Source organism: Salmo trutta, chromosome 3, assembly GCF_901001165.1.
Source record: "Salmo trutta chromosome 3, fSalTru1.1, whole genome shotgun sequence".
In the NCBI taxonomy this organism is placed as follows: domain Eukaryota; kingdom Metazoa; phylum Chordata; class Actinopteri; order Salmoniformes; family Salmonidae; genus Salmo; species Salmo trutta.
The window spans coordinates 42,127,508-42,153,126 of record NC_042959.1 but is presented as its reverse complement, the minus strand read 5'-3'; the positions used below and the strand labels follow the sequence as shown (position 1 = coordinate 42,153,126).

The 25,619-nt window shown below is 40.5% G+C and overlaps 2 protein-coding genes across 3 annotated transcripts; both read left to right on the top strand.

Annotated features, from left to right (window-relative positions):
• The first annotated feature begins 4,148 nt into the window (after positions 1 to 4,148).
• Positions 4,149 to 7,215, top strand: LOC115175337 (stathmin). Of its 2 annotated transcripts, none has more exons than XM_029734536.1 (5): positions 4,149 to 4,274; positions 5,812 to 5,855; positions 6,086 to 6,252; positions 6,410 to 6,601; positions 6,805 to 7,215. In XM_029734536.1, the coding sequence occupies exons 2-5, from the start codon at positions 5,840 to 5,842 to the stop codon at positions 6,862 to 6,864; spliced, it is 435 nt and encodes a 144-aa protein (XP_029590396.1). In that variant the 5' UTR covers positions 4,149 to 4,274; positions 5,812 to 5,839; the 3' UTR covers positions 6,865 to 7,215. The 2 variants fall into 2 exon arrangements, with proteins under 2 accessions (XP_029590396.1, XP_029590406.1); XM_029734546.1 differs by lacking the exon at positions 4,149 to 4,274 and adding an exon at positions 4,786 to 4,916.
• Positions 7,216 to 10,437: 3,222 nt separating this feature from the next.
• On the top strand, positions 10,438 to 16,535 carry LOC115175335 (membrane progestin receptor alpha-B). The gene is made up of 2 exons (XM_029734520.1): positions 10,438 to 10,566; positions 14,182 to 16,535. Exon 2 carries the CDS (start codon positions 14,188 to 14,190, stop codon positions 15,250 to 15,252), a length of 1,065 nt encoding a protein of 354 aa, XP_029590380.1. The 5' UTR covers positions 10,438 to 10,566; positions 14,182 to 14,187; the 3' UTR covers positions 15,253 to 16,535.
• The last annotated feature ends 9,084 nt before the right edge of the window (positions 16,536 to 25,619 follow it).

Here is a 25,619-nt window from a genome sequence, read left to right as displayed (position 1 = left end):
CTAAATTACTCACGATTAACGTTCACAGAATACATAACAATTATTTTAAGAATTATAGATACAGAACTTCTTTATGCAATCGCGGTGTCAGATTGTAAAATAGCTTTTCGGTGAAAGCACATTTTGCAATATTCTGAGTAGATAGCCCGGCCATCACGGCTAGCTATTTTGACACCCACCAAGTTTGGCCCTCACCAAACTCAGATTTACTATAAGAAAAATTGGATTACCTTTGCTGTTCTTCATCAGAATGCACTCCCAGGACTTCTACTTCAACAACAAATGTTGTTTTGGTTCCAAATAATCCATAGTTATATTGAAATAGCTCCGTTTTGTTCGTGCGATCAGATCACAAGCCGAAGGGTGACGCGCGAGCACATTTTGTGACAAAAAATGTCAAAATATTCCATTACCGTACTTCGAAGCATGTCAAACGCTGTTAAAATCAATTTTTATGCGATTTTTCTCGTAAAATAGCTATAATATTCCAACCGGGCGACGTTGTATTCATTCAAATGCTGAAAGAAAAAAAAATGGAGAAGTTTCCTGAATGTGCATCTCAGTCTCACTGTCCCCAGGCTGACCACTTACAAACTCTGCTGTTGTACTTTGCCCAGAGACAGCAGACACCCCATTCCACTTTCTGGCGGCTTTAGAGAGCCCATGGAAGCCTTAGAAAGTGTCACGTTACAGCACATATGCTGTAATGTCGATAGAGATGCAACAGAAGGACAACAAATTGTCAGACAGGGCACTTCCTGTATGGAATCTTCTCAGGTTTTGGCCTGCCATATGATTTCTGTTATACTCACAGACACCATTCAAACAGTTTTAGAAACTTTAGAGTGTTTTCTATCCAAATCTACTAATTTATTGCATATTCTAGTTTCTGGGCAGGAGTAGTAACCAGATTAAATTGGGTACGTTTTTTATCCGGCCGTGCAAATACTGTCCCCTATCCCAAAGAAGTTAAGGAATACCTGGGATAGGATATCCTAGTAACAAATGTACACTAAATGTAAAATGTTAACATTATGACTATATTCTCAAAATAAATATATTACATTTTGTAAATGCAGGAACGTAATCGTAAAGCCACATTCCACTATTGGAGTGTACTCCACCTCTGTTTTATAGATGTCATGCTGGCCTGGCAAGGTACACATTGTGACACCTGATCGAAGGAGGAAAAATATTAGGACTGATAGAGCTATAGTTTTCAAAAGTGTTTCAATAGTTCTCAATAGCAATTACCAACTATTAAAAAAACACAAAAGCATCTGCATATTTTTTCATAAGAAGTATCAGAATAGAATAGCCAGTTTAATTTAGATAAGAGGACGTTAGATTTATAATTATAAATCTAACGTCCTCTTATCTAAATTAAACTGGCTATTCTATTCTGATACTTCTTATGAAAAAATATGCATTGTCTATGTCAACGGACATCCCTGGCCAATAAAATATTTTTGAGATTGCATCTCTTGTTTTTCTTTTTCCACAATGAGCCCCAATGCTGCTCGCATGGAACTCAACAAAGATGTTTTTGGCCTCCTCAGCACCACAGACTAACTTAGTCCGGAAGGCACAGGAGGTGTCTTTGTACCTGCTGTAGTATAGCTCACCAGCTATGAGGTAAAGACAAAAATATTCAGTGGATACGTTATTAAACATAATAAAAGTATTCATTAAGAATACTTGGAACAATTGAGCAAAATTCTATTTCTTCCACTCATTAATTGTATTAAAAGTTTGATATAGTAAGACTACAATATTCAACAAGTTGGCCTACTTACTTCAAACCTCTACTGTTGATTGTAAGACAAAATGGCCAAGTTATCAGCCACCGTCTGAAAACCTGAGCCATACTACTATATTTTGATAAAAGGATACTCTATGAGACTATGACATTTAGAGAAATCACTCAGGCGATTGGATTTGATAGTAAGCTATTTTGTCACATGCACAGGTGAGTGCAAAAGATGCATTATTAATCCCAATGTTAAATTAAATTATCGTAGTTTAACACTAGTAGATCTTACCTTGATATCACAAAACCGTTTTGTAAACTACAAAGCAACACAACAACATCGAACTGACACAAGCTATTTCTACAAAAAGGCTGATCTCTGAGGAAAATTGAAGGCATAGGGTGTAAACGACGAGACTTGGTCTCGCAAATGACAAAACTTGGCCTGGTGTCATAACGGTTTCGAATTGCTATAAGACGATATAATAAATATTATAGTCATGGTGGTAGATAAGATAATGGTTTGATAGTTTTAGACCAATTAATAACGGAATAATCAACAGATAAAGTGTACTTGTAAGTCTCGCCTCACATTCTACAACAAAATGAATGGCCTTTTTCCGAAAAGTTTTTTTTCATCCTTGGTCAAGCCCACGGGATAGCCACCATTGCTTTTGTAATTGACAAAGTTATTATAGGTTGCAGGATCCATTCTTCTGAAAACATACGTTTCGAAATTAAATCAATCACCTGTGTTCTAATAATCTGCAATGTTATGACATTTATGCAAGTTGTGTAATTTGGATAACCTTCCCTAATTTCAGTCTTCAACTAAGCACTTGTTGTGGCTTTACTGATAGGTCAAATGCAAATGAGTTGTATCGCATAGTGTAGGTAGGCCTGACGTCTCCCATGATATGCTATGACTTAAAAAAAATAAAATAATGGCTTTTATACTAAAGAGTACTTTAACACTAAAATGAAGCACTCTTTCACAAAAAAAGAGGCTTCAGCAACCCACAGAAAGACACCCACGTTTATATATTGTTTTGGAAAACACATGGTGACATGTGGCAGGCAAGAAAATAGCCTTGCCGAAGTCCTCCCCCCTTTCTAATTTCCTTAATTTTGTGGCTAGATTCAAATACTTTCTGTGGCACACACTACTGGTCAATGTGAACTAACAAAATGATGCTGAAGTGTGCCAGGCCTTGCAGTCCCAAGATAGAACGGGGGAATTTCGGCAGGCAAGAAAATAGCCTTGCCGAAGTACTCCCCCCCTTCTAATTCCCTTACTTTTGTGGCTAGTCAAATACTTTCTGTGTAACATATAAGAGTTAAATACTTTCTACAGAACAAACTTCACATCAGGATAGGCAACCGAAATTAATAATTAATGCATGTGTGTTATATTAAACATAGAGGAGGTAGTAAAATGTAGTCAAGCAATAAACATTTCAGAACAACTACTAGTCGAATAAGACATGGGAGAGATGACGAATTTGACAAAAATATTTATTTATAGACTAATACACTTGAAACAAATAGCCAAACCGAAAACTGCAGGCATTACTAGTGCCTCCCCCGCGATCAAACCGACATACAAAATAAATTGAAACGCAGCCTAACGTGATCAGAAATCACAACTAGCAAGCAAGTTGCAGCAATGAAGAATTGAGTGCGTGCGCGTTCACGCGATGGGGGGATTCTGGCAGGGGGGTGCTTAACCGCACAACACCGGAACCCTCGCCCCTTGTGTCTGCCTGGTCTGTCTCGCAAGTGTTCCCGAAAGTCTCGCGATGTTGCGCCAATGCGTTTAGAAGACTGAGTGATAGGTTTAGAAAGCTTGATAGCGTAACTATTTATGTTGATGATGGTAGGCTACTGTATACATCTTGGGAACCCTGTCTCATGCTTTTATTTTTATTCCAGCTGAGAACCTCGATACATTAGGGTCCGTTCGTAAATGCACAGCGTTTCGCTCTCAGATCGCACACCGGACCCCCTGGCCTAGAAGTAGAGTTGATCTGAGCGTTCTGACCTCACAACGGCAGTCAAGCGCCCAAGCTAACTGGCTAAAGTTGACTAGTTTGCTAGCTATTTCTAGTACAAATGAGATAACACCTCACTGACCATTTTACTCGCCCTATCAGAGCTAGTTAGGCTGTTTTCATGCTATCAATAGCGTTAGTGACTGACTATCTGTGCTGCTAGCAACATTTGATTTCCATTTTTTTGCAAACCTTTCTGTCATATTCAACGGTGTTGCGCATTCGTAAATTCATCAGTTATTCTGCACTCTGGCACACTCAAACGAGAGTGCTTTGAAATCGGAGTAGATAGACAACATTCATTTACGAATGCACCCTAAATCGACATAATTGATTGGACGATTAGGACCAATGGGAGTAGAGAACGAGATGTGAAGAGTTGACTTTAGTGCCTCGTTCCTTTTTGTTGCGCGAACGGTGCTGAGGCAGGCATTGAAGAAAGCGCGACCACACGACGTTGGAAGCATTTGAAGGTAGGTAAAATAACGCTTTTAACGGTAATCATTGGAGATATATTGATGGCAGTCATTACGCTTTCAGTGATGTTTGTCATTTTTGGGGTAAGTAACTTAGTTGTCATTACAAATGTATGGTAATTGAGAATCCTATAATGTAAGCTAGCTGCCTTGAACAGCTAGTATAGCTAGCTAACAAGCCCCAAGCTAACTTTAGCCCACTGCTCGGTTTTATTTTTGATGTCAAGGTTTTTGATTTTTTCTAAGTTCCACGTTACACAAAAAAATACATGTATTATACAATACATTATTGTATTTATCTTAAATGTAAACATTTGGGCGGGTTTTGCTACCCAGCGCATGACTGGTGATGGAGACTAAGTGGGTGTGATCACACTCTGCCTCGGTCTGCGCTTTTTCCCAATTCCTATGTCGTCAGTCGACGATTAAACATTGACTTTCGACACAACTAAAGCACAGCAATGTGTCCTTAACTTGCATGTGAAGAGGGGTTTCAGTCCGCCAACTGTTAAGATAGCAAGCTACAGTAGCTAGCTAATTTATTCAGGTTGTTAGCCAGTGTCTGTGCCCCTGCTGAGCTGACAGTGCAGCCGAGTCCATTGTCTCATCAGCACCAGTTTGCTATTCGTGCATTTGCAGGTGGGTTGAGATGGATATCAGTGTCGGTGGCATTTGTCTACCTATGTCAAGTTAATGTGTGATATTGTATAATCTTTCATAATGTAATGATTCCTAATTGTGTATTATTTGTTTTTATGAAATTGAAATATGTCATGCTGTCATCGACATGAATAGGTTGCGATTACTGTTGGTCGTTTGTATCAGCCTTTGCTAGTGTTGGTTTCTTGTTTTGAAGCTGGTCTTAGCGTAGACCTTTAGCTTGGAATTGGCTTTACCTCAATAATTGCAATGATTGAATTTGAATGCTCTTCAATCTGACTGTCAATTCAGACCACACCTAGCTAAGTTCATATTGTTCTCTGACCTGTATTCACAATGGTGCTTTATTGTCTTCGTGCAATAGTCAAATCCAATGTTGGGAAAGAAAACGTTATCTTCTGACATGATATTGCCATGTCAATGGCAAGGTAGAATAACTTCTATTTGAGTAATTTTCATTTATGCTCTGGTATTTGTTCCTGATTAACAAGGATGGGTAGGACTTCATTTCCACGCCCTTTTTGTCTCCATTCAAATAAGCTATTTTTAACATTTGCCAGCTCTTGTTTTGAACAGGTGCAGTAAGGCTACTTTGAAATCTATTCTCAATCATTTGCTGTATCACTAATATTCATGCTACATGTCTAACATTAATGCTAGTGATCCATCTCCAACGGTCATTTTATAGACAGCAATATCCTCAATTGAATTCTTACTAGGCACATATAATGGCTCTCCACCTTCTGAATCAATAGTTGTCATTGCTTTTATCAATCCGTGTTTCTGTTCATTCCTGATTAGCGCATGGATGCATCTTTGATGTATTGTCTTTCTGTCATTAAACCTATGGCTTTGTCTGTATTTTTCCTCCCAGGCATAGCAACCCTCAGTACTCTGCTGAAATGGCGTCCTCTGGAGGTAAGTGTTAACATGACAGGCCTTTATTACACTATTACAATGAGCTCCAAAAATATTGGGACAGTTACACATTTTTTGTTGTTTCGTGCCCAATAGAAATTAATGGTACATTTTGGAGTCACTTTTATGCAATCAGCTTCACTATTGTATTGTTTAGGTGTTATAACTCTATGCTATTATCAGCTTGATACATACTTGTATCAACATTGATGGATTCACTATTTTCACAGAGATCCTGGTCAAGGAGTTGGACAAGCGTGCTTCAGGTCAAGCATTTGAGGTAATTTTGGCCCCCGATGCCAAGGGTGAAATCCCCCTACCGCCCCCGAAGGAGAAGAAGGAGATGTCCCTGGAGGAGATTCAGAAGAAACTGGAGGCTGCAGAGGAGAGACGCAAGGTACCTACAGTCAGATATACACATAAGTATCAGTAAATGGAGCCGCATCCACCTTACAGGTTTAGTTAATTTATATTTTATTATTTTCTAGCACAGGTTTGGTCCCACTAGCCTAACACTAACTTACTGTGTGACTTTGATTTTCTAATTTGATCAGAGTCATGAGGCAGAGGTGCTGAAGCACTTAGCTGAGAAGAGAGAGCACGAGAAGGAAGTTCTGAAGAAAGCCATGGAAGAGAACAACAACTTCAGCAAGACGGCAGAGGAGAAGCTCAATCAGAAGATGGAAGCCAACAAAGAGAATCGCACGGCACGAATGGCAGCACTCAATGAGAAATTCAAGGAGAAGGTTGGCTTCGCTGCTCAGTCTGCCATTTTTCTCAGTCATCTTGACGTCATTTTCTGCAATCCTGAATTTAAGAGAGAATTTCAAATTGAAAGACCCAGGTTATGGAAATTGGATGTTGGTTGAAATTCCATGTACACTGTTCAAAGTTATACTTAACTAATCAGTTTAACTTCTGTGATTTTCATGTTTTTTATTCATTCTAGGATAAGAAGCTTGAGGAGGTACGAAAGGCAAAGGAAACGAAACCAGAGGAGGAGAACTGATTTTCTTTTGTAATAATAAAAAAAAAACTTGTGCAAAGATATCTTTTTGTTCTGTTCAATGACAGTATTATATTTTTCATTGTTATAGTTTTATTCACCTTGTTAGGATTAGTTAGGCTGTCCATTGTTGCTTTTGTTGTGGATGTGTAAGTATTTCTTCCCCCACCTCCAGTAGATTTGTGTATTGCAGTTTATGACCTTTGAAATAAGCAGCGTTTTTACCTATAAGGAAGCATGCCACTGTTACGCATTGGTCCTTATCATTGTGAATTGCATAATGTAAGTAAATCCTTGTACCTTGTAAAACTGTTTATCTGATCTTAATAAAGTTGCAATTGTCCTGTAAAACTTCTAAACGTCTTAGCCGTTTGGCACTAAGCTAACGTGAAATTGTTTTAAAGATGGTCATACCATGGACCATTTAGCTATTTGATTTTTTAAAATAATGTTTAATTTGTCCTTTACTACTATATAGCCCATAGAAACGCATTGAATAACACATTCATAAATGGCATTCAAAAATGAATCATAAGGAATAAGGTTTTGAAGTGTCTGTTCTATATCTAGGAGATAAAAGAAAGCTCAGGAAATATATATATATATATAAATAAATATATATAAGTAAATAAACACATTTAATCCCTTATTTTTGTTGGCATAAAATGACCTCCATACTTCTATTCGTTTGTATGGGTTACCTTCAGACAAGTCCCGTGGGGGGGCGTAGAGCAAAATGGAGAACAGCATTGTGTACGTGAGTCTTCCTTTTTCATAGAGTGATCATAATAGTTTGTAGGCGCTACATAAGTTTTCGTGAGTAGACCGATTTTTGGGATGTCTCATGATCTGACGAACACCACTGTAGCTCGGCCACCTTCCACCGCAGATGCAGAAGGCCTACAGGCGGATGCGGTAGATTTAAACGCAGCCCATGCAAAAAAAACTGATCTCTCGTTTAAACTGACAGATTTTGATGGGGATTTTTATATTATGTTACTTAGATTGACCCATGGGTGCGTCAATAGACTCCTTAAGGATAATTAATGGTCTTCATTTATTTGAGGCTTTTGGGTTGCAGACTCATTTACCTACACACCTTCTGTATTGGTGCACACAGAGACTACACTCTAGTAATTCCAATTTGGTAATTCTCATTTCGTCATGCAAATTTGATAGTCATTTTCAAATGGATCCCACAACATAGTAGATGCAGCATAGTGGATGAATAGTGTAATTATATCACCCTCAGTATTTCAATTATGTTATCGTCATCTTTTACCTAAAGATTGGATAGAGTTAATTGCCATGTTTGTTTACTCGTCATCATAATTTTTATCTAGATGTTCTTGTTATTCATTCCATCTATTTTGTCATATAAGGCCTTGATAGTGGTACTGGTAAATATAATGAATTGCTACAGTAAAAAAATGCAAGTCATTCCTTTGACTCTACTGACACCGAGTGGTAATAGCGCAAAGCTATAATGTAGAGCAACAGTAGTTGGAAGATGAAATTAAGATTTCTCTTTCACACATTTTGGCAGTGTATAGACTGTCTTTTGGGCATATGAGTAATATTGTTTTATCATTATAAACAATGAAATGAATATAATGTGTTTTGTTGAATTGTTTCACTGATCAAGTGTAGAAATGCCATATTCTATTGGAACTGGGAGGTTTGCCATTCAGGCCTAAAATTTGGTTGAATTGGTGCCTACGGTTACAGAGTGCTGGTATGTAGCTTACTGATGGTATGGCCACAGATGGTCCCTCCACAATGCCAGCATGGTGACGAACAGTGCCTCTTCAACCTTAGGAGGCTGAATACATTTTATTTAGAGAAGTCTCTGTGGTCAGCCTAAATTCTTGGACATCATGTTTTGGTCCCTTTATACTTAACCTACCTCACCTCTATAGCACTTCTATATAAGCTATGTTCACAATCATTCGTCATGTTAATCGTTAATGTTATACTAAGGAGGTATCGGCAGATGTGATAAACAACACATATTACTGTATAAGTCCTTCCAAGCAACAAAAGACATTTGAATATTTCCCCCATCTCATCTGTGCTTCAACAAGTATGGAACGACCTGCACTTTGAGCAAGTTCTAAAATAAGCCATACATTTCTAGAGTAATAAAAAAAGCAACGATAATGAGGAACTGTACCATTCAACAAGGGTCCCCTCCGACGGGAAATGTACATGATACAAATGTGTGGAAATACAATAATTACACAATTGGAACACAAATTGATTTTTAACACTAAATACGCATTCTACCCTATCTTTGCTTAAACATCACCTGAAAAGCTAGTTTGGAGTGCATTTTTTGTTCCTAAATACATTTGAAATGTATTGAAAACAGGTTACCAAGTCACATACCAAGCATGGAACATGTTGAAATTGCAAACAGAATGTGTTAATCTTGTGTGAAATTTCTGGTCGGGCTCTTGCCTATATTGTTTTAGAGACACCTGTTAAGTCTGAGAAAGATATCCACCGTATGACAGTATGCTGTGCACATCTATGTGCACTTTATGTAATTGTACAATAACGTTTTTGTATTGTACAATACCATCCACATAAAGAGGTCTCAGCAGGTGGTATTGTCAGCCTTCACAGAAGGGGAGACAGCTGAGACACCTCTGCGAATTGTTTTGAAGGTCTGGGCTGGGTCTGACTGAGTATATACAATGCAAGCCTTTCACAGACACATCCACAGTGTTTCATACAAAGACACATTGTCAATGCTACCCACAACGTGGGAGGAGGGAGAATGTGAGCCTTTATACAGTGACTGGGCTAAGGAGCGATTCAAAAATTGCTTGACTTGATATACAAATTAGTTTCCGTTTACTGTGAACCATATTGGTGGTAAACGAACAATAGGTCTCTCATCATGAGTTCGTAATTTCACATGTGGGCTGACTTCTGAGTTGGAAGTTTCCATTGCAAAGCAACTGTGGGCCTATATCTTTTGGTTTAGCACTCTAGCAGACACCCAAATTTAGTCACATCATGAATGGATTAGAATTAAATGACACTGCCATAAAGTACACTGTAATAAATACCAATAACAAAGTGTCAATGCCAAAGCCTATTATTGTTTTAGGAGGGGAATCAAACAGCTGCTAACAGCTGATAGTGATCTTGCTTTGCTAAAAGGAAATAGCAAAAATAATTGTACCATTAAATACACACACACACACACACACACACACACACACACACACACACACACACACACACACACACACACACACACACACACACACACACACACACACACACACACACACACCTCTCCAATAGACTTTCAAATCAGTAAAACAAATACAGAATTTATGGTGAATGGGTGTTTCTTCATTTTCAGATCACACACTGCATTTCATTCCCTGACAGTGTGCAATCAGTCAAATAAGACCTACGCTATTGGTGAGAATCTAATGAAAAGAGAGGAACAATACACAATATCTGACCGCTGATTGGTTAGAACATCTGCTTGTCAAAAGCTCGTGGCTCTTGGACTACGGATTGCGTCTTGGTAAAAAGCCGACGAGCGCTCCACCCGCACAAGAATAATCATACTTTAGTAATTTTATTGATCAAGCAATGTTATTTATATTTGATGTATTAATGAATAATCCAAAGGATTCACTATTCAAGGTTTTGCACTGATACTGCGTTTGCCTTCTTCAGGTAGGTTTATTTCTTCTTTCTTTATTTCTTATGGTTTTCAGCACTATGGCCACGCCAGCATATGGTCGCATAAAATGTCAATGTGCATTGTAATAATGTGTAATAATGTGCATTTGTATAGAAGGCTCTGTTTTAGTACATCTCATATAACATGTAATAGAGCAGCTGTCAGAATGGGTAATTGAAGCATATTCTGTATGCAGTTTACCCCTCACTGGTCATATGTCAGCTTAATTCTGTCTTTTTACAGAAATACCCAATTTGTGTTCATATTAGGCTATGCCGATAATTAGGATAACATATTGATCAGTCGTTTCCATGCAATTATTGGATGTCTTGAACAAATAATTTACATTAGAATACCATTCTACAGTCTCAAAGCTTCTGGATTCGTGTATACTCAAGCAATTCTTCAGCCATGAATATTTTAAGACAGCTAGGCATGCAACCAATGTAAAAATCTGAGGGTGGAGACCGGCAGGATGGGAAATATGTTATATAATTCTCTTCCCATTCAACGATTGCTCCATGATACCATTTTTCCTTAGCACTCAGTCATTTACGTAGTCTCCTCGTGTCTCCTTAACCTTTTTCATGCTAATCCATGCTAACATGGAACAAGGGCAATACAATTCTCAGTAGAATAGGCATTCTTTCCCTTGCTCTGCGTTTTTAGATACATGCAAATGAAGTAACAAGAGGGAGTTTGAGGAAGCTGTTTAATTTACTGAAGACTATTAATATGCACCCCGTGTGTAGGCCTAGGCTACAGCATTTACATATTTGCACTGCTGACACTGAAAATATACAGTACATAAGTAGCCTAAAGTACACTGCTTTATTTCTGATATTTTTTGTAAGATTTTATTTCAGATTTTAGACAATAGACATAGACAAAAGACAATAGACAACTTAACATTTCACAGACATAGATCCACTAACTAGACATTACTGTGGCTGGGACTTAATGCCCAACCTTCAACATAAAGAAAAAAGACAAAAAACACCAACTCAGGCATACAGTTCAAATCAAAGGTTTGGACAGACCTACTCATTGAAGGGGTTTTCTTTATTTTTACTATTTTCTACATTGTAGAATAATAGTGAAGACATCAAAACTATGAAATAACACATATGGAATCATGTAGTAACCAAAAAAAGTGTTAAAGAAATCAAAATATTTGTATATTTTATATTCTTCAAAGTAGCCCCCTTTGCCTTGATGAAAGCTTTGCACACTCTTGGCATTCTCTCAATCCCATATACTATGTTCTTACAAAAAAAGGTTTGCAATTCTCTAGTACAGCCAATATTGAAGACTTTTAAATGCTTCCCAAAGATGCCCTCTGGTGGTCAAACTAGCACTAACTACAATTAATAGCAACAATGGCTGACAATTAAATAACGTGCTGTAGAATTTTGGAGCAGCCAGCAAGGTGTGCTGCAGTATGACGTAACTTTTACAGGAAGAACCACTGTAGGAAGGAGATGAGATTTTGATCATTTCTTCCCCACCTGCCCAATAAAAGACCAGGCTCACCGGTAGGAGCGAGTACTCTGGTGGGCCATATGGAGAACGTTTCCTCTCCCCTTACTCGCATCCCTTTTCATGCCATGTTGCTGTGGGGGAACCAGTCGAAATCTCTCCGGGTATTCATCGACTCTGGGGCCGATGAGAGCTTTATGGATGCTACCCTGGCATCCGAGATGGATATCCCCACAGCCCCTCTCCATTCCCATGGACATTAGAGCACTGGACGGGATTGGCCCGGTCACCCACAATACCACCCCATCAACCTACTTGTGTCAGGGAACCACAGCGAGACGATGCAGTTCCTGCTCATTAAGTCTCCTCAGATTCCCGTGGTATTGGGATTCTCCTAGCCCGTTCTGCTACAAACAGTTCCTGAAGTCAGTGCAGCCTGCCCCAGGACATCTTCCTGGGGGCTCGGAAGTTGCCCCTGATCTCTCCGCCATTCCCCATTCCAGGACCTCCCGGAGGTGTTCAGTAAGGCCCCGGCCACTTCGCTTCTGTACTCTTTGCCGGGTCCGGAGACCTACATTGAGGACTCCCTAGCTGCAGGGTTCATCCGTCCTTCTGTCTCCCCCCGGCACAGTGTTCTTCTTTGTGGAGAAGAAGGACAAAACCATGCGCCCGTGCATCAACTACCGGGGTCTCAACGACATCATGGTGAAGAACCGCTACCCGCTACCATTCATCTCCTCGGCCTTCGACCCGCTCCAGGGGGCCACCGTGTTCTCCATGCTGGACCTACGGAATGCCTACCACCTGGTGTGGATACAGGAAGGGGACGAGTGGAAGACTGCCTTCAACATGGCCAGCGGTCACTAGGAGTATCTGGTCATGCCATTCGGCCTTACCAACGCCCCTACTGTGTTCCAGGCTTTGGTTAATGATGTTCTCCGCGACATGTTGAACCGGTTCGTCTTCGTCTACCTCGATGACATCCTCATCTTCTCCCGCTCCAAACTTACATTGTAAAAACTCTGATAGCCAACTTTCTTACTCCGCCCATAACTTTTGGACTTTATAAGACTCCCAGAAGGCATGCATTATTGAGTCATTGTTTGTTTTACCCTTAAGACATGACTCTACCATTGTGCTGTAGAATGTGTGTATTTTGTCTCTTGTATAATATATTCTATACATTAGTTTATACTTCATTAAGCTTACATTTTTGTTAGCTGTGATTTTGTTATGTTCCAACAGTGTAACGCCCTGGCCATAGAGAGGGGTTTTTTGTTCTTTATTTTGGTTAGGCCAGGGTGTTACATTGGGTGGGCGTTCTATGTTCTTTTTCTAGGTTTTTTGTATTTCTTTGTTTTGGGCCGTGTGTGGCTCCCAATCAGGCACAGCTGAAGTTCGTTGTTGTTGATTGGGAGTCACACATAAGGAGCATGTTTTTCCTTTGGGTTTTGTGGGTAATTGTTTCTGTCTAGTGTTTTCTGTGTAGAGTTAATCCTGACAGGCTTGTTTTGCTGTCGTCTTTTGTTTATTTTTGTAGTGTTCTCTTTTTCATTAAAACACTAATGATGAACACATCCTCCGCTGTGTATTGGTCCACCTTTTCCGACGATGACTTCTCTGTTTCATTTGACGACGAAGACAGCCGTTACAAACAGTTCCTTTTAGGTCTTGGTTCCAGTATTTTATATAATTTTTCAAAGAGTGTTAGTTGGATAGGCTTTCTGCAAGGTTTTGTAGGCTATATCTTACCTATCATATGAGTATCCTTCTCTGAGTCAAATAGGTTATCCTCAACATTGCTTTGATGTCCAAAATATTTCAGATTGAAATGTCATGATATAAAACTTTTAAATTGCATATAATTAAAAAAGAAGTACACCGCTTTATTTCCAATGTAGACATTATAAAGATATCTGTTAAATGAAATAATCTAACAAGCTAAACTACCCCCTCCACCCACCCCCATTACTAAGCCAAAGCCAAAGAAATCTAAGCATTGTAATATCATGCAACACACGATTAGGGTCTAAATCCTCTCGCTTGCAATCAGAAATGACAGCTCATGGCCAGATAGATATTATTGACTGACTGTGAACTCATTCTCTGCCCTCATCTCCCGTCTTTAGTTTGCCATGGCGACCGTGGTGATGGACCAGATTGGTCGCCTGTTCATCAATGCTCAACAGTTGCGTCAGATTCCTCAGCTGCTCGAGTCGGCCTTCCCTACTCTGCCCTGCACCGTGAAGGCCCACGATGTGCCCTGGGTGTTCCGGGAGCCTCACATCATTGGAGGCTACAGGCAGCCGGAACACAGCTGGCGCTACTACTTCCTCACCCTCTTCCAGAGGCACAACGAGGCACTCAACGTTTGGACCCACCTGCTCGCCGCCTTCATCATCCTGGTCAAGTGCCAGGAGCTGTCCGAGACAGTGGATTTCCTCCGTGACCCCCACGCCCAGCCCCTGTTTATCGTCCTCCTCTCAGCCTTCACCTACCTGTCGTGCAGTGCCTTGGCCCACCTGCTCAACGCCAAGTCCGAGCTCTCCCACTACACCTTCTACTTCCTGGACTATGTGGGCGTGGCCATCTACCAGTATGGCAGTGCTCTGGCCCACTTTTACTATGCCATCGAGGAGGGCTGGCACGCCCGGGTGCGAGGGATCTTCCTGCCCACCGCAGCGTTCCTAGCCTGGTTCTCGTGCTTCGGCTGCTGCTACGGCAAGTATGCTAGCCCGAGGCTGCCCAAGTTTGCCCACAAGCTGTTCCAGGTGGTGCCCTCGGGCCTGGCCTACTGCCTGGACATTAGCCCCGTGCTGCACCGCATCTACAGCTGCCACCAGCAGGAGGGGGGCTGCTTCAACCAGGCTGTGGCTTACCACCGCTACCAGGTACTCTTTTTCCTGGTGAGCGCCTACTTCTTTGCCTGCCCCCACCCAGAGCGATGGCTGCCCGGGCGATGTGACTTCATTGGCCAGGGCCACCAGATCTTCCACGTGTTCCTGGTGCTGTGCACCCTGATGCAGATCGAGGCGACACGCATAGACTACATTGAGCGGAGGCCCCTCTACGAGCGTCTCCACGGCAACCTGGCCCATGATGCAGTGGCGCTCTTCGTCTTCACGGCATGCTGCAGCGCGCTCACTGCCTTCTACGTGCGGAAACGTGTGCAGGCGAAAATGTGCGAGAAAGAGGAGTAGGAGCTGTCAGGACAGAGGGATAAAGAAGGATAAGGGAGAAAGACTAATCTGATTTACACTGGAATGCTAAAAAAGACAAGAGATTAAAGCAATCAAACTGTTCATTTTGTAAAAACAATGACCTGCTGTTTTTTTCTGTTCTTTTTTTGTGGCCTGCCAAATGATATTTTAAACTGGCAACATAGACTGTCTTATGACGTTGACCTTCCAGGAAGACAGAAAAATCCTGGTAGTTTCTGTCTGTCATATCACACACAGTCCCTGTAACATTCCAAATAACATCTTTGCACTTCACAGAGAGGGTAAAATGAAGGTCGGAATTGAGACTTTTTTATTGTGTTGATTTTCCTCTTAATTTTCCACTCTACTGTGAGATCACATGTCATAGCCTGGCTATCTACTGAATAGTCTGAATGACTGTTTGACTACATACTGTACTGACTGACTAACACCAAGCATGACACAAACCATCTCAATAGTGGTATGCAGGAAAGAATGGAAAGTATACCCACGTTGCCCTTAAGTGAATAATCAGATAAATAATTATAATAATTTCTCACCAGCTTTTATTTCTTAAAAATACAATGTGAGTTTCAAAGCGATTTGACTCCCAAGTCAAATGATAATGCTTAATGAAGACCAGTATTATTTTTTTTATTCCTTGATTATCTCATGATATTCCAGCGAGCTGCAGTCAACACCTCCAAATGCTGTCTCCCCTACTCATTCTCTGTGTTTTATCTACCATTTTCTCTGCCCATTTTCTCCAAAGCTATGTTTGCTAACTGATTGAGATGCCTATACGGGCTGTCAGATATAATAGACTAGCAGTTAGACTGGGCTAGAGGCATAGCGCACACAATTTGCAAACCAAACCGAACATTTCTCCTCTAAGATACATACATTGGCCCTTTTACAAACATGTGGATTGATAATGTCAAAGAACAAAGCTGGCACTCTTAGGATAGTTGGCGTAAGAAATGGATGGAACTATGTGCCCAAGATTACTATGATGTCTCTTTGTTGTTGTGATAATATTCCTTTTGTGTTCAAAGGGCTGGAACTTCAGCTTTTGCCTTTTCACACCCGATGATGTCAATGCCTTTGTGTGTATTGTTCAGTCTTTTCATGGACTTGACTTTACTCACAAAAGGGCTGTCTGAGTACTTAGTATGGTGATTTACTGTTTGTACATTTGTATATGTGTGGTTGGGTATGTACAGTTGAAGTCGGAAGTTTACATACACTTAGGTTGGAGTCATTAAAACTCGTTTTTAAACCACTCCACAACTTTCTTGTTAACAAACTGTAGTTTTGGCAAGTCGGTTAGGACATCTACTTTGTGCATGACAAATCATTTTTCCATCAATTGTTTACAGACAGATTATTGAACTTATAATTCCCTGTATCATAATTCCAGTGGGTCAGACGTTTACATACCAAGTTGACTGTCCCTTTAAACAGCTTGGAAAATTCCAGAAAATTATGTCATGGCTTTAGAAGCTTCTGATAGGCTAATTTACATCATTTGAGTCAATTGGAGGTGTACCTGTGGATGTATTTCAAGGCCTACCTTCAAACTCAATACCTCTTTGCTTGACATCATGGGAAAATCCAAAGAAATTAGCCAAGACCTCAGAAATAAAAGTCTGGTTCATCCTTGGGAGCAATTTCCAAACGCCTGAAGGTACCACGTTCATCTGTACAAACAATAGTACGCAAGTATAAACACCATGGGACCACCGTAGCCGTCATACCACTCAGGAAGGAGACGCATTCTGTCTCCTAGAGATGAATGTACTTTGGTGCGAAAAGTGCAAATCAATCCCAGAACAACAGCAAAGGACCTTGTGAAGATTCTGGAGGAAACCAGTACAAAAGTATCTATATCCACAGTAAAACGAGTCCTATATCGACATAACCTGAAAGGCCACTCAGCAAGGAAGAAGCCACTGCTCCAAAACCGCCATAAAAAAAGGCCGACTACGGTTTGCAACTGCACATGGGAACAAAGATCATACTTTTGGGGGAAATGTCCTCTGGTCTGATGAAACAAAAATAGAACGGTTTGGCCATAATGACCATCGTTATGTTTGGAGGAAAAAGGGTGAAGCTTGCAAGCCGAAGAACACCATCCCAATCGTGAAGCACGGGGGTGGCAGCATCATTTTGTGGGGGTGCTTTGCTGATGGAGGGACTAGTGCACTTAACAAAATAGATGGCATCATGAGGGAGGAAAATGATGTGGATATATTGAAGCAACATCTCAAGACATCAGTCAGGAAGTTAAAGCTTGGTCGCAAATGGGTCTTCCAAATGGACAATGACCCCAAGCATACTTCCAAAGTTGTAGCAAAATGGCTTAAGGACAACAAAGTTAAGGTATTGGAGTGGCCATCACAAAGCCCTGACCTCATTCCTATAGAAAATGTGTGGGCAGAACTGAAAAAGCGTGTGCAAGCAAGGCCTACAAACCTGACTCAGTTACATCAGCTCTGTCAGGAGGAGTGGGCCAAAATTCAACCAACTTATTGTGGGAAGCTTGTCGATGGCTACCCGAAACGTTTGACCCAAGTTAAACAATTTAAAGGCAATGCTACCAAATACTAAATTGAGTGTATATAAACTTCTGACCCACTGGGAATGTGATGAAATAAATAAAAGCTGAAATAAATCATTCTCTCAACTATATTATTCTGACATTTCACATTCTTAAAATAAACTGGTGATCCTAACTGACCTAAGACAGGGAATTTTTACTCGGATTAAATGTCAGGAATTGTGAAAAACTGAGTTTAAATGTATTTGGCTAAGGTGTATGTAAACTTCCGACTTCAACTGTACGTGCCTTGGAGCATGTCTCTTTGCGTGTATATTTGTTTGTGTTTGATTCAGATGTGAATGTGTTTGAAAGCCTGTCTTTGGACTGCTTTCTTATGTTCAGGACCCTCCTTAAGAGCATTGTGGTCCGTTAACATCCTCTCAAGTCCCTTAAGGTGACATTTTAAGTCTGTCACACAGCAATGAAATGTGAAAAAATTGCTCACAAAAGAGCAGGATTTATTTTAAAACCTCATTTTATGATGTCCATGAAACGGTGGCAATAATATATTTAGAGCTAATATAAACAATACATTTATTACACAGCTATTCAAATCAGGACCTGGAGACAAAAATTCCAACACTCATTTTGAAAGAATGCCATTTAAAATGTTAATTTTAGATTAATAAGATAATGTTGCCCTAGTGTTCTGTTGTGAAATGCCTCCTAAAATTAATGTAATTTTATATGTGCTGATCAAGTTTGAGGTGGCATTGAACTTTACAGACCTGAGAGCACTGATGGGTTTGGGCTCAGCCAAAGTCACTGATAATGTAACCTACAACGCTTAGGCTAATACCTAACAGGTGACGGAAAGGTTAAATCATGACTGACTTACAGGTAACTGCCAAAATAAGGAAACACTTAAGTGAATGAGGGATACAAAGTATACTGCTCAAAAAAATAAAGGGAACACTTAAACAACACAATGTAACTTCAAGTCAATCACACTTCTGTGAAATCAAACTGTCCACTTAGGAAGCAACACTGATTGACAATACATTTCACATGCTGTTGTGCAAATGGAATAGACAACAGGTGGAAATTATAGGCAATTAGCAAGACACCCCCAATAAAGGAGTGGTTCTGCAGGTGGTAACCACAGACCACTTCTCAGTTCCTATGCTTCCTGGCTGATGTTTTGGTCACTTATGAATGCTGGCAGTGCTTTCACTCTAGTGGTAGCATGAGACGGAGTCTACAACCCACACAAGTGGCTCAGGTAGTGCAGCTCATCCAGGATGGCACATCAATGCGAGCTGTGGCAAGAAGGTTTGCTGTGTCTGTCAGCGTAGTGTCCAGAGCATGGAGGCGCTACCAGGAGACAGGCCAGTACATCAGGAGATGTGGAGGAGGCCGTAGGAGGGCAACAACCCAGCAGCAGGACCGCTACCTCCGCCTTTGTGCAAGGAGGAGCAGGAGGAGCACTGCCAGAGCCCTGCAAAATGACCTCCAGCAGGCCACAAATGTGCATGTGTCTGCTCAAACGGTCAGAAACAGACTCCATGAGGGTGGTATGAGGGCCCGACGTCCACAGGTGGGGGTTGTGCTTACAGCCCAACACCGTGCAGGACGTTTGGCATTTGCCAGAGAACACCAAGATTGGCAAATTCGCAACTGGCGCCCTATGCTCTTCACAGATGAAAGCAGGTTCACACTGAGCACATGTGACAGTTGTGACAGTCTGGAGACGCCATGGAGAACGTTCTGCTGCCTGCAACATCCTCCAGCATGACCGGTTTGGCGGTGGGTCAGTCATGGTGTGGGGTGGCATTTCTTTGGGGGGCCGCACAGCCCTCCATGTGCTCGCCAGAGGTAGCCTGACTGCCATTAGGTACCAAGATGAGATCCTCAGACCCCTTGTGAGACCATATGCTGGTGCGGTTGGCCCTGGGTTCCTCCTAATGCAAGACAATGCTAGACCTCATGTGGCTGGAGTGTGTCAGCAGTTCCTGCAAGAGGAAGACATTGATGCTATGGACTGGCCCGCCCGTTCCCCAGACCTGAATCCAATTGAGCACATCTGGGACATCATGTCTCGCTCCATTCACCAACGCCACGTCGCACCACAGACTGTCCAGGAGTTGGCGGATGCTTTAGTCCAGGTCTGGGAGGAGATCCCTCAGGAGACCATCCGCCACCTCATCAGGAGCATGCCCAGGCATTGTAGGGAGGTCATACAGGCACGTGGAGGCCACACACACTACTGAGCCTCATTTTGACTTGTTTTAAGGACATTACATCAAAGTTGGATCAGCCTGTAGTGTGGTTTTCCACTTTAATTTTGAGTGTGACTCCAAATCCAGACCTCCATGGGTTGATAAATTGGATTTCCATTGATTATTTTTGTGTGATTTTGTTGTCAGCACTTTCAACTATGTAAAGAAAAAAGTATTTATTAAGATTATTTCATTCATTCAGATCTAGGATGTGTTATTTTAGCGTTCCCTTTATTTTTTTGAGCAGTGTATATTGAAAGCAGTTGCTTCCACGCAGATGTGGTTCTTGAGTTAATTAAGCAATTAACATCCCATCATACTTCGGGTCATGTATAAAAATGCCCAGTTGCCCGTTATTTTGGCTAGAAGAAGAGAGCTCGGTGACTTTGAAAGAGGACTCTCAAAGGAGCATGGGAGTTTAAAGTAAGTGTGTGTGTGTGTGTGTGTGTGTGTGTGTGTGTGTGTGTGTGTGTGTGTGTGTGTGTGTGTGTGTGTGTGTGTGTCACCAGATCTCAACCCAATTGAACACTTAAGGAAGATTCGGGAGTGGTGCCTGAGACAGTGTTTTCCACCACCATCAACAAAACACCAACTTATGGAATTTCTCATTGAAGAATGATGTCGCATCCCTCATATAGAGTTCCAGATACTTGTAGAATTTATGCCAAGGAGATTGACACTGTTCTGGTGGCTCGTGCTGGCCCAACGCCCTATTAAGACAATATGTTATTTAGGCAGTTACTTGAATTTTAATTGTTATGGTCTCACTGATAAAGGGGTTGCAATGACTAGAATACAATGATTGTGACCCCTAGTATCCAAACTACCACTGTAAGCACCATTCCTAACACGAACCAACTCTGAGTCATATAACTGTTCACCTTGATACTACTTGATACTAAGGCAGGGAATTTTTTAATCAGCATTGACACAGTTCTACCCAGGGTTACAGGTTACCGTTTTTTTGTCAGGAATCTTGTAGTTTTTCCTGATCTGATAACCTAACCAGATAAAACTCATGACTTTATACAGTATGACGTGATTAATCTGTTGTAAAAAGGTTGAATATGGGCTATGATGGGACCAGAGTTTTTCTTATCAGGTCACATGGTTTAAAAAAAAAACTCCTGGACTTGGGGGAGGGTGACAACCATGTCAAACTGCAGCAACCTTGTACTTGTTCATATTAAAATAAAGACTAGGGAGGTTTCCTATACACAGAAAAAGCAACATGATTGGACAATAAAACTCAGAGGGCTGAGCTTGTTTTATGCAGGTTTGCATTGTGTAGTCCAGACCTATGCAACTGTAGGCCTAATTAAACATTTACTCACAGGTCTATGTTAGATATTGTGTTTATTGATTAATAAGCCCTGCATAAATACATCAAACAAATACAATGTACAAAATTACAAAACATATAAAAAAAACAGACATTACTCTAAACTGGCCAAGGGGCCTAGAAGATCAAATTTTAGAGAGCTCTGTAAGTTGTTTCACATAAACCACTAGATGCTGTTTTCCATTGTACCCTTAGGTTTATTACTGGTGATGGTTATAGAACTCACCATATATATATTTTTTTTAATCAAAAAGTGGGTTGGGCCTCTTTGTATGTAAAGGATGAGCAGCATTTTCTTGTGTTTATCTTCAAAGCACTCATGCAGAAACGTCCTATGTATCTATCATCATTAATTCAATTTAGAGGCTTGGATAGCACTGGAGGCCCCTCTGGTCTCCACAGAGTTGGGTAAAGCTGCTTTTTGTTTTTATTTGCACACTTTAAGTGTAAATGCTGCTGCATGCATATAGATAATATCCCCATAGTCTAAAATAGACATTTAAGTGGCCTGGACAATTTCTTTCCTTTAACAAAAGTCAGACATGCTTTGTTTCTGTAAAAGAAACCAACCTTGAACTTCAACTTCTTCACCAGCTCAGTAACATGTTTCTTAAATGACAGTTTGTCATCAAGCCAGATATCAAGATATGTGTAGGAAGGAACTCGCTCAATTTGTGTACCGTTCAAACTAGTAATTACAAATTCATTTAAATGACACTTATATGCGACTTCTGCTATCAGAATACAAAGATCGCATTGAAAAGACTGGTTGAGTGCTTTGCTTTTGTGGTCTGATTGTGTTCAGATCTGTCTGACCACTTCAGGAGGTGGTCAAGGATGCATCTCTCCTCAGTCTGGACGCAATCAGGCTACGGCAAGTGCATACAGTGTGCTACGTCATCAGCACTCCTCACGCAATTCTCCAGAAAACGTGTTTTTTGGGACCGAGACATGTTTTGCTTTCGTTGTAAAGCCTTTTTGAAATCGGACTAGAGTAGTAACCAGTTTAAATCGGGTACGTTTTTTGTCCGGCTGTGCAAATACTTCCCCCTAGCCCCAACAGGTTTTAACCAGGTAGGCAAGTTGAGAACATGTTCTCATTTACAATTGCAACCTGGCCAAGATAAAGCAAAGTAGTTCGACACATACAACAACACAGAGTTACACATGGAGTAAAACAAACATACAGTCAATAATATAGTAGAAAAATAAGTCTATATACAATGTGAGCAAATGAGGCGAGCAAAACCTCAAGACTTAGATAACAGCTGGTGCACGATGTTTAGAAATATACATAGACCGCCACCCCTTGTCTTACCAGAGGCTGCTGTTCAATCCTGCCGATACAGTGTGAAACCCGCCACCTGTATGTTGTTCATGTCGTCGTTCAGCAACGACTCGGTGAAACACAAGATATTACAATTTTGAATGTCCCGTTGGTAGTTTTATCTTGCTCGTAGGTCATTGATTTTATTTTCCAATGATTGCGTGTTTGCCAATATAACGGATGGCAGTTGGGGTTTACTCACTCGCCTGCGAATTCTCAGAAGGCAGCCCGGCCTCCTCTCCTCATGAAAAATGACGGAGATTTGGGCCTGTTCCCGGGAAAGCAGTATATCCTTCACGTCAGACTCGTTAAAGGAAAAGCTTCTACCAGTTCGTGGTGAGTAATTGCTGTTTTGATGTCCAGAAGTTATTTTCGTTCATAAGAGACGGTAGCAGCAACATTATGTACAAAATAAGTAAAAAAAAATAAGTTAAACAATGCAAAAAAATAACAGTTGGTTAGGAGCACGTAAAACGTCAGCCATACTCTCCTGCACTATTCTACTACTGCTTAAAGAAGGTTGTTTAGCTAATAAGATGAAATCATTACCTTGAACTACGTTTGGGTACATTGTTAACATTTCAACATGAAAAGTTGTGTCTTAAATGGTTTTACGTTTTCGAAATACACCGAACAAAAATATAAATACAACATGCAACAATCTCAAAGGTTTTACTGAGTTACAGTTCGTAAGAAAATCAGGCAATTGAAATATCTGGATATTGGTAGGAACTGGAACACTCTGTCGTACACGTCGATCCAGAGCATACCAATCATGCTCAATGGGTGATATGTCTGGTGAGTAAGCAGGCCATGGAAGAACTCTAACATTTTCAGCTTCCAGGAATTTTGTACAGAACCTTGCGACATGGGGCCATGCATTATTATGAGGTGATGGAGGTGGATAAATGGCACAACAGTGGGCCTAAGGACCTCGTCACGGTATCGCTGTGCATTCAAATTACCCTCATTATAAAGCAATTGTGTTCATTGTCCGTAGCCCATACCATAACCCCATGCCACCATGGGGCACTTTGTTCACAACATACAGTGGTTCCTCAATTAAAAGTTTTGAGATTATGTCACAGGATTTAGAGGTAATTTGTGGTTTAGCATGTTACCCTGCATCACTGCTTCATTGCTCCAGACCACCGCATGGGGGAGGTAGATTACTGACTATGCTTTTGGGTCCCAAGGCCTAATGTGTCTCTACCTGACAATAAATGGCCGATATAAATGATGAGGATGAATAATGTGCTTGAATTTAGAACAATAGTGTAAGAATTGATATTCCTCTGTACAGCACCCACACCCGAAAAAAGTTGCATATTACTTACTAAAACTGTTGTTACACTAAGGTTTTTATGCTAAGAGAAATTAAAATGTTCAATTATATTCCATGATATTCTTAAGATATATGTGTTGAATGAATATAAGCAAGTGATGTCTGCTAAATAATCAAGTTGATGGCGCAGTCATATAGCCTCGGCACCTACATAAAGCTGAGTTACTCACTCATTCATGGCTTTGGATCAAAATAAATAAGTACCAAGATTGTTTATGATAGTCTTTAATAAAGAAATGTTTTGGTTATTCTGAACTGGATGCCATGTATATTAGTCTCTAAAAAGAAAAATATTACCGCTGTCTCTTGCGCATGTCATTTTCCAGTTTTGCCCTAACGAAAAATTATAATTTAGAATCCTCCAATCCTCCAAATATAATTATTGGCAGAGAGCCATATAGATTGCAAAATAGTTGGGAAGAGATTTGAGATGGCACATGGTTTATGAATTGACACGCACTTTTCCATTCCTATTGAAAGCTCAAATGCATTCTCTCTGTCACCTACACGCACTTTAAACATTGGGATAATAAAGCATTTAAAGGCTGACATTGGTTGATTTTATGGATTCATTCATTAAATCGCTTTAGTTGACATGTTGCGCTTCATCTGATGAAGGTGCACATGGGCCTATTTATATAATGAATATGAATTCGGAGGGCAGAAACTATTAGAATTTTAATTTAGACGTCTCACTAAAGGTGTCAGTCATACAAAAGTTATACTTAAATCTGAACTGGTTTTCCAGCACGTAGATTCCAGATTACCTTTGCCGATCGCTCATCTTCAACTGTCAGTGAGTCAATGGCTTGAATAGTCTCGCTGGAAATGGAATACGACGGTAGATGCAGTGTTTTTGGTTGATTGCCAGGCGGCATTGGCGGAGAGTCAGGCGTAGAGCGACCTGTTTAAATGATATGAGCAAAAAAAGATACAATTTTATTTGGAATGGCAAGCCAGACAAAACTAAAAGGGCCTATTGTCTCACCTCATGTTCAGAATGGCTCCCTTTATTCAGATTACAATCGCTCACTTTTGGTTATTTGAAAATGAAATCATCTCTAAAATATCGTTATTTTCTAAACAAGGACTTGAAAATGGGATCGTGAACACTGCAAAAAACGTTTCCAGTCCAAGAATGGATTAATTAGTCATTTACCATTCACCCATTATGGGCTATTAGCAGGACAATAGACTCTTGCCAAGAAGGAGGATAGGGGGAGAATTGTATCGTTACGGATGAATGTTTTCAGTTGATGCCAAACAAGTTCGAATGGGTTTAAATCAGGAGACCTACATGTGGAGATGAAAAAATTATTTTTAGATATACTGTAGGCCTACCGTAGGTGTTGTAGGTCTTTTATTTATGTTTATTTAACCTTTAGTTTACTACTTAATAGCCTGGCTATTGTGTGAAAATCCCCCCCCAACAAGCAATAGCCTACCGCGTGTGGTCAACTATTTCAGCACCGTTTCACGCTGCTCTGAGACAAGCAAGTCTTCTTAATAAACATATTCATTTTAAAACTGTT

Bases quoted from the DNA above. Each gene is read 5' to 3' on its own strand.
- LOC115175335 (XM_029734520.1), top strand. From the start codon at position 14,188: ATGGCGACCGTGGTGATGGACCAGATTGGTCGCCTGTTCATCAATGCT.
- LOC115175337 (XM_029734536.1), top strand. The intron at 6,253-6,409 runs GTACCTACAGTC...TAATTTGATCAG, and splicing joins CTGCAGAGGAGAGACGCAAG to AGTCATGAGGCAGAGGTGCT. The intron at 6,602-6,804 runs GTTGGCTTCGCT...TATTCATTCTAG, and splicing joins ATGAGAAATTCAAGGAGAAG to GATAAGAAGCTTGAGGAGGT.